Source organism: Lytechinus pictus, chromosome 18 (genome assembly GCF_037042905.1).
Source record: "Lytechinus pictus isolate F3 Inbred chromosome 18, Lp3.0, whole genome shotgun sequence".
NCBI lineage: Eukaryota > Metazoa > Echinodermata > Echinoidea > Temnopleuroida > Toxopneustidae > Lytechinus > Lytechinus pictus.
In genome coordinates, this window is record NC_087262.1 from 2,377,550 (window position 1) to 2,394,835 (window position 17,286).

At 39.2% G+C, this 17,286-nt stretch overlaps 1 protein-coding gene and 1 non-coding gene across 2 annotated transcripts; both read right to left on the reverse strand.

Annotated features, from left to right (window-relative positions):
• Positions 1-1,131: 1,131 nt before the first annotated feature.
• Positions 1,132-1,203, reverse strand: TRNAG-UCC (transfer RNA glycine (anticodon UCC)). Its single transcript has one exon. It is a non-coding gene; the product is annotated as a tRNA-Gly (tRNA).
• Positions 1,204-3,819: 2,616 nt separating this feature from the next.
• LOC135157524 (uncharacterized) lies at positions 3,820-7,599 on the reverse strand. The gene has a single exon (XM_064113407.1). It carries the CDS (start codon positions 7,597-7,599, stop codon positions 3,820-3,822), a length of 3,780 nt encoding a protein of 1,259 aa, XP_063969477.1.
• Between the last annotated feature and the right edge of the window lie 9,687 nt (positions 7,600-17,286).

The window sequence follows — 17,286 nt, forward strand, 5'->3', positions numbered from 1 at the left end:
CGATTTCAAACCGATAGAACAAGAAGAATTTATGTCTACCTCAAAACGAGATGTGTTGAATAAAAAACGTGTTTTTCAGTTACCCGTCAGATATCTGAATATTATTAAAGATTGTTTACAGTACTCGATAAATTCATTTGACACGCCCAGTAAACTAATCAATCAAATATGGCACTTCATCGAGTCTCGATTGGTCAAGAGTTTCTCTGATGAGTGCGGCATGCCCAGAGACAAACAAAATGACAAATCAGTAAAAAGTCTATTACGTAACGCGGTCTTTTGTCCCCCCCTCCACCCCACCTAACTGCCCGAGCCCCATCCTCAGCCTCTCCGTTCGCGCGGTGAGAGCAAACGGAAATCAAATTTCCGTGGGTGAGAGGTGTCAGGAGGCGGAGTCAAAAGACCAAGTTATGTAATACCCTTCTTCACTGATTGGATAACGTTCGCTGTCTTTGATCATGCCACGCCCACTGGAGAAACTCTCGACCAATCACGTCTCGAGGACAGTTCACCTATAAGGGGTCAATCAGATAGAAAGCAGAGTAGACCTGGGGGGCGTTTCATGAAAGGACTTGTCGGACGTTTTATCCGACAAGCCCCATTTTATCCGACAGTTACCATAGTAACAGTACCTCTCAGCCAATCAACATCAGAGAAAGATGTCAGATCTGACAACTTGTCGGATGAAAATGTTGATGAAACACTCCCCTGATGTTGTTTTGTTTTTTACAGTGCTGTCATTCAAAAAGTTATAAAAGTTCCATTCATGTAAAATAACATGACACTCATTATTTTAGAAGGTGTATATTTATATACAAAACTCTTAAGCGTGATTTGTGTTATGTAATGCGCAATAAAAGTTGGGAAAGTGTCTATTTAACAACTTGAAATTACATTGACGGAGCAATGTAAGGTGCAAATAACCGGGAGCTATAGAAGAAAACACAGTAACGATTCAACAACAAAATGACATTTTTATTTATAGTGAAGTGCTATTTAAAGAATCTGTCCAAGATAAGAAAGAAAAATGATAATCGATATGCCGATAATCTAACAGTATATTGGAAATGGAAGTACAAGTGGGAGGACTTGATTTATGATCTCGTTATGGTTTAAAGAAAGAAAAATAACTGCGTTGGCCGGGAATCGAACCCGGGTCAATTGCTTGGAAGGCAACTATGCTAACCACTATACCACCAACGCTTTGCACAGTAGGAAGAAAGAGTTTACAAAGTTCAATCGGATTGGATCCGTCTCTATGGCAATCCGAAACTTAATGATAGGTCCCAGATTGCAATCCAGAATAGTCACTGATCGTTGAATCTCCTGCATACTTAAATAAAGGGAAAAGGGGTTATAAGTATAAACTTGAATCTAAATAAATACTATTAGCATACATCACCCAATACATAGAATAGTAATTACTAATTAGTCAAGAAATCTAATGATTTTTTTCTTTTTCTATATCTTGCAAAATAACATAAAAATATTAAACTGTGAGGGAATTTGCCTTGAACGCACAAAAGACTGAAGAGTAATTGCCGTAATACAAATCCATCGTAACGATGCATTTGTATTATTTTTCATTACACATGAAAACATTGGTATGCCATAATTAAAATGATATTCGTATATCTCTGATTTGATATTTTTCTTTCTTTGCAAAATTACTTTGATTTCAAACCTATTAAGCCTATGTAATTATGGCTGCCAAACTACAGCTGGGGTAATAATATCCAAGTCCTTTGGAAGCGCATAGAGAAATTATTCATAATACAATTATTGTGATATGCGCTATACAAGAACTGTTTATTATTATTGTTATTTGGTTAACAATTACATTATCTATGATAACTTTGTACACATTCCGTCTAATCTCGTCATCTTAATTTGGTCACCTATCTTTAAACTTCCTACTCGGACAAAATCAATTATATCAATTATCAATTGATAAAAAGCGAAAAAAGTTCTTATCCCGGGGATCTTGTCTGAGACAAACAAATTGTACAGGGGTGCAGATCCGATAAGTCTTGTGATATTTCGAGAGATCTCGGCACCTCGCTGAGACTGTGGACGAAATTCACATCGCCAAGCAGCCACGTCGGCGTTTTGCCACGTAGACGTATTCCGAGGAGTACCGGAACTACCAAAGCCCATTATCGGAACAGGCTAAATTGCATCCTATGGTGGAAAATATATCAATCTTTCTTCTCTCCCTTTATTTCTTTCTTTCTCTTTCTTTCTTTCTTTCTCTTTTTCTTTCTCTCTTTCTTTCTTTCTTTCTTTCTTTCTTTCTTTCTTTCTTTCTTTCTTTCTTTCTTTCTTTCTTTCTTTCTTTCTTTCTTTCTCTCTCTCTCTCTCTCTTTTTCTTTCTTTCTTTCTTTCTGTCCCCTTTCTGTTTTCTTTTTTTTTTCTCCCCATCCTTCCAGCCCGATTTTCATTCGCGCTCTCTCCCATGATCTCACTATCTTTATTCTTCCATCTCACACACACCCAACCACGTAAGTTGACGACCTAGCTACTTTCATATTAAACATGTTAAAGCAAAAAATATAGGGAATAAATTTAATCTTAGTGAGCTTCCCACTGTATGGCTTCGAATCTGACTGCTATCACAATTTTTTTTTAATTCACGTGTTTACTTCCTTTTTATAATATACAATCTAATTTTCACTATAATGAATTAGAAATTGAATTAAATCCAAGAGGCACTACATTTATGTAAGCTTTGCTTCTTTTTAGTGCTAAAGACTGGGGTGAAAGACTAATTTTTCATGTTTTCTACATCAATTCAATTCAATTCTTTATTCCATTTCCATTCAAAACAAAATACAAAGTAATATAAAGTAATACAAATCAAGTACAATTTTACAGACGAGCATTCTTACTTCGTAAAACAAACTAAAAGGTCAAGTCCACCCCAGCAAATTGTTGATTTGAATAAATAGAGAAAAATCAAACGAGTATAACACTGAAAGTTTTATCAAAATCGGATGTAAAATAAGAAAGTTATGGCATTTAAAATTTTCGCTTATTTTCACAAAACAGTGATATGCACAACTCAGTGACATGCAAATGAGTCAGTCGATGATGTCCATCACTCACTATTTCTTTTGTTTTTTATTGTTTGAATAATACAATATTTCATTTTTTATAGGACCGAGTTGACTGAACCATATAGTATAAAACAATGCTAATTCCACATGTATAGGGAGGAATTAATCACCGTTTCACTTGACAATGAGGAGAAAATTAGAATATATTTCATATTTCATATGATAAAATACAAAATAAATAGTGAGTGGATGACGTCATCAGTTTCCTTATTTGCATACTGACCAGGATGTGAATATAACTATTTTGTGAAATTAAACGAAACTTAAAAATGTCATAACTTTCTTATTTTACATCCAATTTTGATGAAATTTTCAGTGTTAACGCTAGTTTGAATTTTTCTATTGATTCAAATCAACATCTTTCTGGGGTGGACTTGACCTTTAACTTTCCCTTTCAGTCTTACTGCTGACCAATACTAGCTATTATATGTATATACCAAAAAATGAAATAATGATAAATAAATTCGATGTCTAAGCTAAGTTAGGTAGCCTGATCCACTGCTTTTCTCCTTTCCAACCAACACCAAACTCCAAATCATCCAACATAATTATTTCAAATCTGCTGTGCCGATGCGCAGATTTTATCAACGAGCTAATAAATAAAATATTTGTAATCGATTACAAATTTCTGATGCAAAGTTATTATCAATGATAACAATAGGAGCAAGTTTATTTGTACTTGTTGCACGAAGCAGACCAGAAATTAATTGATAGACGTAATAATTATTGTAGCTGCCTTTCTTAAACTACACGTGGAAATTCTTAGTTCTTCCATGATGGTTCGACCCAGCTTTACCGCTAGTACTGCTGCTGACAGCTCCAATCTGGGAACTGTCATCTTCTTCAGAGGACAAAGTCTTGTCTTCCCCATCACAAGTGCACTGTGGGTGCGACCAGAATCCTCTATCCGTAGATAGGCACATGCTGCATATGCTCTTTCTGACGCATCACAGAACACATGGAGATCATAGACAGGGTCCTTGAAGTCAGATGGCTTGAAACATATGGGGATGTGTACTGAGGTTAACTCTGGTAACTCAGCCAGCCAGGCTCGCCAGCGTTGCAAGTCCTGGTCCTTGATCTTCTCGTCCCAGCCAAGACCTTGGGCGCAAAGATCCTGCAAAAGAAGCTTTGCATTTACTGTGAAAGGTGCCACAAATCCAAGTGGATCATACAAGGAGCTTGTGGCGGACAGTATACCCCTTCTTGTTGCTGGTACGTCCTTGGGAGAAACCTTGAAGCTAAACATGTCAGAGTCCATGTTCCATAAGACTCCAAGTGTTCTCTCTATTGGAAGATGATCCAAATCTAGATCAACTACCGATGCAGCCCTTTCTGTAGGAGGGACTGTTTCTAACACTTCCTTGTCATTGCTGACCCACTTTGTTAGTCTGAATCCTCCTTTTCTTAGTAGGCTGCATAACTGAGGAATGAGCCTTATCGCTTCCTCTGTAGAGCGAACAGACTTCAGGCAGTCATCGACATAGAAATTGTCCTTGACTATCTGACAAACTTCTGGCTCAAAGTCCTGCCTGTTGTCTTCCTCAGTCCTTTGGAGTGCAAAGCCTGCACAGCTTGGAGACGAAGTCGCTCCAAACAGATGGACTTGCATCTTGTACGTCTTAGGTGTCGTGTCCGTGTTGCCGTTCTCCCACCACAAGAATCTGAGCGCATCAGTGTGGGTGGGTGTGACCCTCACTTGGTGGAACATACCCTCCACATCTGCCACCAGTGCTATCTCCTCTTGTCTGAAGCGAAGAAGCACACCAACAAGCTTATTGGTGTAATCCGGTCCACTCAATAAATGGCTGTTAAGGGAGATTCCTTGGTATTTGGCAGCACAGTCAAATACTACACGCACCTTTTCCGGCTTGAAGGGATGAGTCACGGGGTGGTGAGGTAGATACCAGATAGAGCCCTCCTCTTGAGGGTCCTCGTCCACCTCCCTTGCAAATCCCTTCGATAAATAATTTGTCATAGTTTCTGTGTACTTCTGGTGAAGGCTGTCATCCTTCTCCAGTCTTCTCTTTAGAGATCGTAAACGTGACTCTGCCATTCTGTGGTTGTTTGGTAGAGACGGAGGGAATTGACGCCAAGGTAAACCCATCTCATAATGGCCATCCATAAGACGGATTATGTCTTCCATCATGGCACGAGCCTTCCTGTCTTCTACCGAGTCACCTAATCTTTCACTCTCATCACCAGGAGCATAGTCCAGTTTCCAGAATCTCTGGACTTGCTCTTGCAAATGGTCATCCATTGAGGAGATGTTGTTCACATCAAATGCTCCTTTCCTTCTGCGTCCGGTGGGGCCCATGACTGTCCATCCCAGTGGAGAACGGATAGCATATGGTTCTTTCTTCTTTCCCCTCCTTTCTTCCTGGACCCAGAAGGCCTCTGGGGTGTCACTCCCTATGAGCAAGGTGATATCCTTCTTGGCAGCTGTTGGAAGCTCTATTCCCTTCAGATGGGACCATCTATCTACGTCCTGTTGCCTTGGTATACTTCTATGGGTTGTTGGTAGTGATTCTACCGTCCACACCCTGGGCATATCAATTACATCCCTGTCCTTAATTCCTTGAATGGAGAAACTAACCTCCTGTCCCCCCCTTTGGGTATTAGTGTTGTTCACCGTGGTCAGTCGGAAGTTTGTCTCCTTACCTTGGATGCGGAGGTCATCTGCAAGACGATGTTCGCAGAGGGAAACATCGCTGCCATGGTCCAGCAAAGCCCATGTTGTCACCTCCCTGCCATTGCCTCTAACCTTGACAGGTAAAACTCGGAGACAAACCTCTTTCTGACCACCAACAGCATTAGTGTCGGCCTGGTTATCTAAGTCAGATCCTTGCCCGGCCCCAGTTTGCTTACCTGTTTCTTGCCCTTTATCTTTGCCCTTGGTGGACCACTCCATGTGAAGAAGGGTGTGGTGTCTTTTCTTGCACCCATCCTTGCTGCACTTAGGGTTAGCTGTACAGCCCTTTGCCATGTGCGACCCTTTGAGGCAATTGAAACATAGCCCCTTAGACTTGACAAAGGCAAACCTTTCATCTACTGACTGACCTTTAAATTTGCGGCACTTATCAAGCTCATGCTTCTCTGAGCAGCATGGGCATGAGCTCGAGTCCTTAGGTTTCTCAGACTTGCTTGTTGTAGTATTAAAGGTCGAAACCTTTGGCCTAGGCTTCCCCGCAGATGCCTTCTTGTCTTGCACGGCTGGACGCCCTACACTCTTACCGAACACATTACTCGCCACCTTAGCAGACTCTTCGATGAAGTCTGTCAGATGGGAGAAGTTGGGCATCACTGATTGCTCCATCAGTGAATGTGCTCGGCTGGCCCACTTGGACTGAATGTGGACTGGGAGAAGATGTTGAATCTTCAGTAGGGTATCCGTTGTACTCATATCAGCCGAGTACCCCATCTGAGAAGTTGTCATCTGACACCTCCTCATGTCTCTGGCTAGATCCCACAGACCTTGGCTGTCCGTGGTCCTGAGTGGTGATCTATTGATGACCTTCTTCAGGTGAGCTCTAGCCACTATGTAGTTCCGTCCGAACTGGTCCTGTAGTATTATCCTAGCTCGGGAATAACCTGTATCGGGATCTAATAATACACAATTTTCTATGGCCTCTCTGGCCTTGTCTGAGGTAAACTGAATTAAGTAAGACACTTTTAACCTACTGTCATGAATTCTGTCAGCAATATTAACTTCAAAACTATTCACGAAATTCCAATAATCAATCGGATTGCCTGAGAAAGTTGGCATGTCTGGCTTTGGCAAACTTAGAGCCATTGCCATCATACTATGATTATACATGTTATTAACTGGGGTCTGAAATGGATTGGGTATGAAGGGTTTCTGTTCTTGTGCTTGGCTATTTACTTGGTGATTACCATTGTATCCCCTGCTTAACCCTACTCCTTCATTACCCGGCTTATGAATTGTTGTAGTACCTTCACCTACTACACCAGTACTTACATGTTCATTACCTTTAACATATACATTATCCTTTTGAACATTTGGTACATTACCCTGATGATTTGATTCTCCCCGGGTGGAGAACCATCTTTCTGTAATTTGTACATTGTCCAAGTCCTTGTTAGGTAAGGGCGGAAATCCTACTTCTGCCCTTTCTTCATTTACTTGTTCTTGCCACATGGTGGCTTCAACCTTGGCATTTTCCTTGTCATGGTCGATCTTGAGAAGTTCTATTCTTTCATTCAGTTCAAATTGTTCCTGTTGTAATTTAAACTGTTCTCGTCTTAGTCTTTGTTCCTGTAAGAACTGCTCCCTTTTCTTATTCACCAGCTCCTCCTTCACCCTCGCTGCTCTTAGTTTCACGCTTGATGTATCGCTTACACAAGACACTCTGGACATGGCGCTCCCCCGAGATGTGGTAGACTTTACATCATCCTCGTCGTCTCCAGCTCCAGGTCCAACTCCAGCAAGGGCTTCTGAATTTGGTTTATTTGAGGGATCCATAATGCAGTTGCGAACTGTCGTGTAGCTGCCTTTCTTAAACTACACGTGGAAATTCTTAATTGCTTAGTTCGAACACGCTAATTGAAGACTCAAACAACGGCTTTACAGTTACTTGTCTGTTTATTCCTTCTTCAACTTCTTCCGTAATAATGACGACACATAAATCAACAGCTTGACATCAAATACGGCATTGTAATGAAGTTTCTAGGTCGACATAACCAACGACCAGCGAAGAAACCTTTAACCAGCATCAACTGTCAACAACCAGTACGTCAACAATTGCACGACGATTGAGCGATTGAGCGGTAATTGAGCGGTAATTGAGCGGTTCGCTGAATAAACAAATAAACATATAAACACAGTGTTAATATTCATTTGCCAACAGTAACATAATTCAAACATGACTGAATAACTTGTAAATAACTTCTTATATACCCACAGGGAATAAGTCTCAATGATACTAATGCAATATACAACGGTCAAGGATATTAACGTGATTAAAGGAAACCTCAATAATTGATCATATTATTTGAGTTGAATAATTGATTGGTAAAAAATAATAAATTGGTAATCAATAACTGTAATCAATATCAGATTAAATCTGAATATGTGCAATATAAACTCATTATCTTGTTGGCCTAATAATTGTAATTATAGTTAATAAACATCTTCATCCCTTTAATGCCCTTATTATCTTAAAGCAAATAATACTGAAATTAATATAGGCAAACAGAAAATATATAACAGACACTTACTAATAACTGGTTAAATACTAATAAACCATGATGAATCATAATATATGTGATTCCTAAACTAAACCAAACAGTACTTAGATATGTTTATAATAACATAATATAGTAATAGAGTAATAACCCAATGATCTCATGCCTAAGCTAGGAGACCCTACCACCCTACACAATATATAACACCAGTTGACTACTTACAACTAAATGAAGTGAGCATTATATATCACTCTCAGAAAATAAATGCAATATAATCTTCTTGTGTAATCAAATTAAGAATAAGTTCATGTGAACATAATAGCACACAATAATACGAAGCATAATTATCTCTTTATAACATATTAATAGTAATTAAATCTGACTGAACACCAATCACCTTCTATTGGTTTGTGTGTACATGTATACATTATGAAGTAATGCTCGATAGAGAGCAAAATGCCAAATTCCATCACTCAAATTTGAGCCAAAATTACATAAATGTGAATGACCTATGAAACCCAGTATTATGATATAATTGACAGCACATATATAAACTTTGATAATAATGCAATTTAAACTTACCAACTGTTTGCAATCCTGGAGAATTTCACAATTTATAGGAATAAATATAATTTCTTGACTATCTTCTTCTGAATCTTACTTTCTTTTTTCTATACTTTGGGTGATGCTTCACCCATATGACTCATCTTCTCCTGGACTTCTTGGAATCAAGGAGCACAATAAGCAATATATGCGCTGTGTACAATCTTGCATTGACATTTTTACTTTCCTTTTCCACTGACTCTGTATACAAGATACATGCATGTAAACAGTACATAATAATGGCAAATATACCAAATTATATTCATGCCGCTACAATTATGATTGATTTTTTTACTTAAACGAGGCTTGTAATTGATTGTAAGATTCGTGCATTGCCCCCATTAAAATAGCATTTTCTACCAGGTACGAACTAGCAGTTCCAACTGTTACGACCTTTGCCCTGTAAACAGTGTCTATCACCGAGTGAAGAGAGTAAGCAAACCTTAAAACACAAATACAATGCAGCCTCCCCCGGTTTATAAACGAGAACTTGACTGGACATAAATCCACTGCTTATTCTGTTCTTTTTCTCTGCCTTCTCATGCGATAAGAATACATATCACTGCTTGTATTATGTGTGTATTGTGTCCAGAGCTTGAGCAGAACTAGAACTCATATTACGAGAAACTCGCATTGTACAGCAGCTATATAGCAGTGGGTTAAGACCTAATTGGAACCTCCCTGGGAAGTCCTGGCCTGGTAATTGTTACCTGGATGGACCTGGACTAAACACCTGATCGAGTTATTTTCCAGAGTAAGTCGCTAATGATTTTAAGTTCACTACATTCTTGTACCTATAGCTGTTTATACGTATAGGCCTACCCATACCGGGATTTTTTATGGGCAGTAGGCTATCCTTTAACGGGTAAACTGTCGATTCGTCTATTGCTAACTCGTCCACTCACCATCTACCTTCATTTAGTCTAATGCCATTCCGTCAAACATTTCGTCTAAGAACCAAGTGGTCCAATAACCATTTGGTCCAATCAGGCGCGCCGGAACACTTTCAGTTTTAGGGAGGCAAAATCCCGAAGGGGGCACAATATTTTTGACAGCGTGAGATACCGAAGCGATCGAGGAGGAGAGGGTGTGGGACCCCCCACGGTAAGGACTAGTTGTCCCGTCAGGGGCGATTTTTTTTTCATTTTTGACAATGGAAATTACAATTTTTAGGCAGAAAAGTGCCTTCATCGTTTACTTTTGTCCTTGAATAATTTATAATTTTTCTACTTTTAGGGGGGCACATTGGGGGGGGGCAAAATTTCGTTTTGCCCCCAAAAAATTTAATTTGGGGGGCAAGTGCCCCCCCCCCCCCCCCCCCGCTTCCGGCGCCATCGGGTCCAATAATCACTTCGTTCAATCACCAGTTCGTCACCAGTTCAATTACCATTTTGTCTCGTAACCCTTGTACACACATTCAAAATACAATGCAATGTCCCGTGCAATGTATGCCTCGATTGACACATACCTGGTGGTCTGTACTTTAACGGATGATGATGATGATGATGATGAGAATTAAATACAAGGTACCTACAACAGCGACCTGGGAATGTCTTGTTATGAAAGGGTCATGATCGTTTTAGTAATTGCCTGGAAAAGAATAGAACGGAATATAAACACCACTTTGGACTCGCATTCAAAAAAATGCGCAAAGCATAATTTGTCTGCAATTTCCTGTCTCTCGTATGTGAATAGCAAATCGCACTTTTTGTCTTTAGGTATGTGACAGACCTTACACGCCGTGGTGTAGCGGTTCTGACTCTCGCCTTGTAATCAGAAGGGTCGTGTGTTCGAATCCCACCATGGCCTAGCGCCCTTTGGCAAGGCGTCAATCAACACTTTGCATGCCACTCTCACCCAGGAGCTAATTGGGTACCGGTAGGAAACAACCGTCATTGTGGTTGGTTTAGCAAGTGTGCGCCTAACAGGCTGCTTGGAATGCTATGAATCCAGTGACCGGGTAATAATAATTGTGAAGCGCTTTGAACAGTCGTAGATTGATAAAGCGCTATATAAATGTCAATTATTATTACTCTTTCGTGATCGTCTGCAGTCCCATTAAAATAACCAGTATCATCTGACAACTTTAAAAATGAAATATAAGCCCCATAAAGAAGAACCAACGTATAAAAAGAAGAAAGTTTTTTTTTTAAGATTCTCATTCGATATCGTCAAGAAAACAACCGCTTCAGTCCCCGGTACGGACTTATTCATTTTCATTTAAAGAAAAAGATAACAAGCGCGCACATACTTAGTTACCAATAACATGTATAGCATTTTCCTCCATTTTGAATGTAGGGTGGGGCACTGCGGATTACTAGTAAGTGCCTTGCTTGCGAGTATAAAGTGTTGTGGCTTGGATCGAACCCCCGACTTTCATTTGTTAAATCTGGCGCCTGAGACCATGCGGCCACGGCACATTTTGCCTTTCTAATACCAACAGCTATTGTTATTATGGTTTTGTTCATCAAACGAAATTGAAACGAAAAATTATTATCGGCCTAGTAAATAATTGATAACACTTGTTTACCAAAATAAATTATGATAAAATAAGTACACTTTGTTTTTTGTGATTATTACTATACTTGACAGATCTCACACAGTGTCCGTATACATAATAGTCTGGATGATCGGTGCAAAAATTAGCAAGAATTGTTCAAATTATGGTACAAGCATGAAATTTGGCTGACAGGTAGAGTAAATAGTGTTGAACATTTTTAGCAGGGGGTGCCAACCTGATCTCTCCTCGTATAGCAACAGTTGCTAGGTAACATATTTATCGTAGCAACCACCATTTTGGGGTGTTATCTACATTTAAAAAACTATATTTTGACTTCGAACTGCCAATTTTACAATCACATATCAAGCAACGTTCCAACCATATACAGGAACAGTTGCTAAGCAACACATTTTCCATAGCAACTATAGAAAATATTACTAAATACAACATCTGGTCATAATTTTTTAATGGAAATGGTAAAATAATTGGTCAAAGTATGAAACCTTGGAGTAAACAATATCTCATTGACCTGAAAAATAAATAGCAGTCCAAATAATATAATATCTGCATAATAATAATAGTTTTTAGGTAAAACAAACATAATTTTGATATGCATGATTTTATTATTATTATTTTTTTTGTTGATTTTTTCTTCATATTATTTATTCATACATGACACAGCTAACACACCGACAAAAATCATCACTGGGTCATTGAATGTGCTTACTATTTAATGATTATATAGGGTCTCGCCTGTTATGAAAATGAGAAAGGGTATTGTAGTGCATGAACTTTTAGGACAAAGGGAAGCAGAAATTTGATAGGTATGAACTAATCGCTCCCAAAGGACAATGCATAATTGGGAAGCAATGGCGATTAATGCCCACACACTTAATTGTCGGTAAAGTTTTGATATTTTTGACTAACTTGAAGAGCATGTACAGTAGACCTGAAACGGCCTCAAGCATTGACTGTATGTTCACTGTATAGCATGTACAGTAGACATGAAACAGCCTCAAACATCATTGACTGTATGTGTACTGTGCATAGCATGCACAGTAGACCTGAAACTGCCTCAAGCAGCATTGACTGTATGTTCACTGTATAGCATGTACAGTAGACCTGAAACAGCCTCAAGCATCATTGACTGTATGTGCACTGTACATAGCATGCACAGTAGACCTGAAACAGCCCCAAGCAGCATTGAATGTATGTTCACTGTATAGCATGGACAGTAGACCTGAAACAGCTTCAATCATCGACTGCATATACATGTACCACTTGTGAATACGTCACGAAGCAGTACATTAAAATACAACAACACATTTTAATAGAAATGGTTATCTCTGTAATTGACACTAATCATTAACGTCGCATCCTATCATGAAGATGAAGCGGTAATATGCAAGATATTGTATGTTGTACCAAGACATCAAAAAGTATGGCCGGAAAATGGAAAGCAATGTTAAGGTGATGGTACAGAGCTTTCTAACCAGCTTCAAATGACTTCTTTCATCATTCTTGCCCATTATATTTCAGCATCTTTAAACAAAACAAAAAAAACCCAATGATTCTAATCCCAAGTTTATTAGAAGCGATTGCCACTGTATGTATCTCCATTATTTTATCATAATTCTGGGCACTTGAGTCATAATTTACATGATATTTTGCAACAGTTTCTAGATGAAGGAAAATAAATAAATTATTTTTACACTGTAAGTTTCCAATAGCTTGGGACTTTGGGTAGAATTCTAGCGAATTAATCGAACATACATTTTATGTGTCGCACATGCCTTCTCAGAGTAGGGCATATATTTGGTCAAAAAATTAAGTTAAGACTGTCTGGGTTAATCATAAGTGCGGAAAAGCAAGGCCACTGTGAAACATGCAGTATGCTCGACAAAGAATAGCAGATGCAACAGAGGAATATATCAAGAAAGTTACAGTCATCATCCTCTTCGGTCGGACAAATACTTGTTCATCAATCAAAGTGTAAGAAACATTTCTCTTCATAAGGAAATTATATTGCGAGACAAGGTGGTAGTGCCATCAGCAGGATCATTTCCATCTGAGTTGGACATGCCAAGAAGTATCGGAGGTATACGGAAGGAAGAAGCATATCAGAACTTCATGCTAATGTTCTGTGGCCGAGTATGGATCGCGTCGAGCCAACCTGATATCATAAGTACTTCATATACGTAGGTGATGAAGCATAGTCCTGCAAGATTTATCAAGTCATGATCGGTCTTGAAGCTGCAAGATCCCGGCCAAAATACCTGCAATTGGAACTAACAGGTCAAACTAACTTATGCGCATGCTTTCAAATCATGGATCCTGGAGCTGCAGGATTGATCCAGTTCAAAACACCTGGATACAGAAAGGACAGGTCCAATCAACTTCTGCAGGATCGAGCCATGATAGATCAATCATATAGCTGCAGAATCCAGGTCAACATGCCTAGAATCGGAACTGACATGTCAAAATCATCTCTAGCAAGATCTTTCATGTCATGATAGATCCCAGAGCTACATTATTAATCCAGGTCAAAACACGTGGAATAGGAACTGACAGGTCCAAATCGACATTTACAGAAGTCACAATGGATCATATAGTTGCAGGATCGAGACCAACACCCCTGGAAACGGAACTGATGGTCTAAATCGAATCTAACAGATCTTTCAAATGATGCTTAGTCCTGGAGCTGCAGGATTGATCCAGGTAAAAACACCTAGAAAAATATCAGAAAGGTCCAAATCAGCTTCTGCACAAGCTTTCAACTCATGATAGAGCCCTGAGCTGCAGGATCCAGGCCACCACGCCTGAAAACAGAACTGGCTGGTCCAAATCAACTGTTGCGAAATCTTTTACGTGATGACACGTCCTGGAGCTGCAGGATTGTTCCAGGTCAAAACACCCGGAAAAAGGACGGACATGTCCAAATCATCTTCGGCAGGATCAAGTCATTTAGCTCCAGGATCCAGGCCAGCATGCCTATATAAAAACGGATCTGACGGGTCTAAATTACCTCTAGCAAGATCTTTCATGTCATGATAGATCGTGGAGTTGCAGGATTGTTCCAGGTCAAAACACCTGGAATCGGAAGTAACAGGTACAAATCAACTTCTGCAGAAGTCCTACCCATGGCGTTTGGTTTGGGAACAACATGGAGAACTAATATGATCTTCATTGCAGGCTACGGAAGGGAGTGGGTAAACCAAGGCAAAGTGTGTTGGATTTCAAGCGAACGACTGCTGTTAGCAAGGGATAAGTGGTATCCAATCACTCATTTGAAAATTAATTTTTGACAAGATTTATGTGTTTGAAATAATTCTAAACTTATATGACTCAATCAATTCTTGGTGGTCATCTCTTCGTGGTTATCTCTTCAAGATCAGAGCTATTTAGGTTGTAAGTACCCATGACCTCCTGGGGAGTTCTTGTAACCGTTCTTATACAAGAGTGACCTCTTGCTAAATGTTGATATTAGGTGGTTTCAGACCGCCTCACAGTTCGTCAGTTCCAGGTATTTTGGTAAAATTTCGCGTAGTTTGCTTTCACATTAAATGTGAAAGCAAACTACGCGAAATTTTCCCGAAAGAAAATACCCGCTAAATAGTAGGTACTTGGCCAAATAACGATAACTTTCGTGGGGATTTATCTAAGGTCGCAGGTATTTTGGCAATGTGAAAGCAATTTACAGGAACTTTTAGCCCAGCGTGTCGTTGGGCGCGGGCGCCGTGGGTGGCTGCTGGGCTAGTGATTTTGAATCTCGCGCCTTGCCTGCTTATCAGAACATACTGCTCATGCTCGTAACTTCATGCAGGAACTTATCCTGGGGAGCGTTTCATCAATATTTTCATCCGACAAGTTGTCAGATCTGACATCTTTCCTTGATTCTGATTGGCTGAGAGGCACTGTTCCTATGGTAACTGTTGGATAAACTGGTACTTGTCGGATAAAATGTCCGACAAGCCCTTTCATGAAACGCCCCCCCCCCCCCCCTGAAGGGTATGTTTCGGGGCGGTGTGAATGCAGGAATATGGGTATTTTTAAGCCTTAAAAGTTATCGTAACTTAACGGGGATTCTTGTGATCGAGGCGGTTTGAAACCACCTTTTGTTGAATTATTCCAAGGGTCGATATTTTACATATGTTTAGGTTAATCCATAATATGGTTTCAAAATGGATAAAGATTGGTGTTAAAGGTGAAGTTCTTTTGATATGCAATAAGTATTATTATACCAATAGTATGGAACCCATAGACATCGTCTTTGGAACTATGAACCATTTCATGAGGTAGTTTAATTTGTGCAAGGTTTTACTTTTTAAGCATCTATTAGTACCTCTATGATTTACACATCAATAATCTTACCATACTGCCTTTAACCATTGGTTGCTACAGAAAACGTAATAGCAACTGGTACTTCGCATGGGCTTGTATACATTGTTCTTTGGTTTTTGTGATTAATGTATTAATGCTTTAATAGAAAAGATGCGATAAAAAAAAATTATAATCATTAATAGATACCCTATAATAATTGTTACCGTGGGAAATGTTACTTAGCAAAGGTTGCTATGGTACTCATTAGGTCTACCTATGGAAACATTCATCACATGATGAATCTATGGGCCAGATTTAATTTCTGAGCTATTCTGAGTAGATTATAATGATCTGAATTAAGATATAGAATTTGTTGCTACGGAAGAGGGTCCCTTAGCAACCGTTGCTACGAATATTGGATCAAAACTGTTGTGATACAAAGGAACATGGTTTAGATTAAAATTTGTATGACATATCGCTTATGAAAATGTTACTTTAGCCCAATTAAGCTCAGTTACTAAGGTAAATATGTTACCTAGCAACCGTTGCTATGTTCGGTGAACTCACGTTGGCACCCCCTGCTAAAAATGTTTAGAATAACTTACTCTACCTTTGTGCCGATTTTCATGCTTGTACCATTTTCTGAACATTTTTTTCACCAATCACCTAGACTATAACAGACGGCAGTCTTACCGGCGACTCAGACTGCGGCACTAAAAACTATTGCGTTACAATGATACACCATCCGTGTGACTGGGTCGGTTTCGTTAATTGGTGCGACTGTATAGCATAAAAAGGTTGTAGGTTAGATATTTCCAAGCGCAATCGATTGACACAGTTTCATGCTGGTATGTTAACTCATTAGTTCTATATCATGTGTATCATGATAGTTGCATAATAGTCCTTGGGTTTGTAATCTTAATCCCTTGTTGTAATCAATGAGTGGCAATGGAAAAACTCCAAATACCAGGGGCGGATCCAGGATCTTCCAAAAGGGGAGGGGTCACATTTTCCCGAGAAAAAATTTGACAAGCAAAAAAAGAAGAAAAAAAAAACCCAAACCAGGACATTTCATCCACGAAAAATTTTGACAAGCAGAAAAAAGGGTCTTCACTTTCAAGAGGGGGTCTCACTTCTGTTTTAACGGCCTTTTTACATTACAAATTTTAATTTTGACTCTTAAAAGGGGGAGCACGGGCCGGCTTTGCCCCCCCCCCCCCTGGAACCGCCAGTGGTATCATACCATTTCCACGACTGTATAACGCTTATCAAAACATCCTTGCGCGCGCCCTTTAAAGGTCAAGTGCACAACAGAAATAAAATGTGGCTTTGAATCAATAGAGAAAAATAAAAAAAGTGTCACGGTGAACATCAAGATCAGATGTAAATAAAAAAAGTTATGACATTTTCAAGTTTCACTTATTTTCACAAAACAGTTATATGCTCAACTCAGTGATATGCAAATAAAAGAGATGTTGATGTCCCTTATAATTTATTTTGCCTTTTTTTTTAATTATGCACTATTTCAATTTTTACAGATTT

Excerpts from the sequence above, each read along its gene's own strand:
- LOC135157524 (XM_064113407.1), bottom strand. The coding sequence starts at position 7,599 with ATGGATCCCTCAAATAAACCAAATTCAGAAGCCCTTGCTGGAGTTGGA.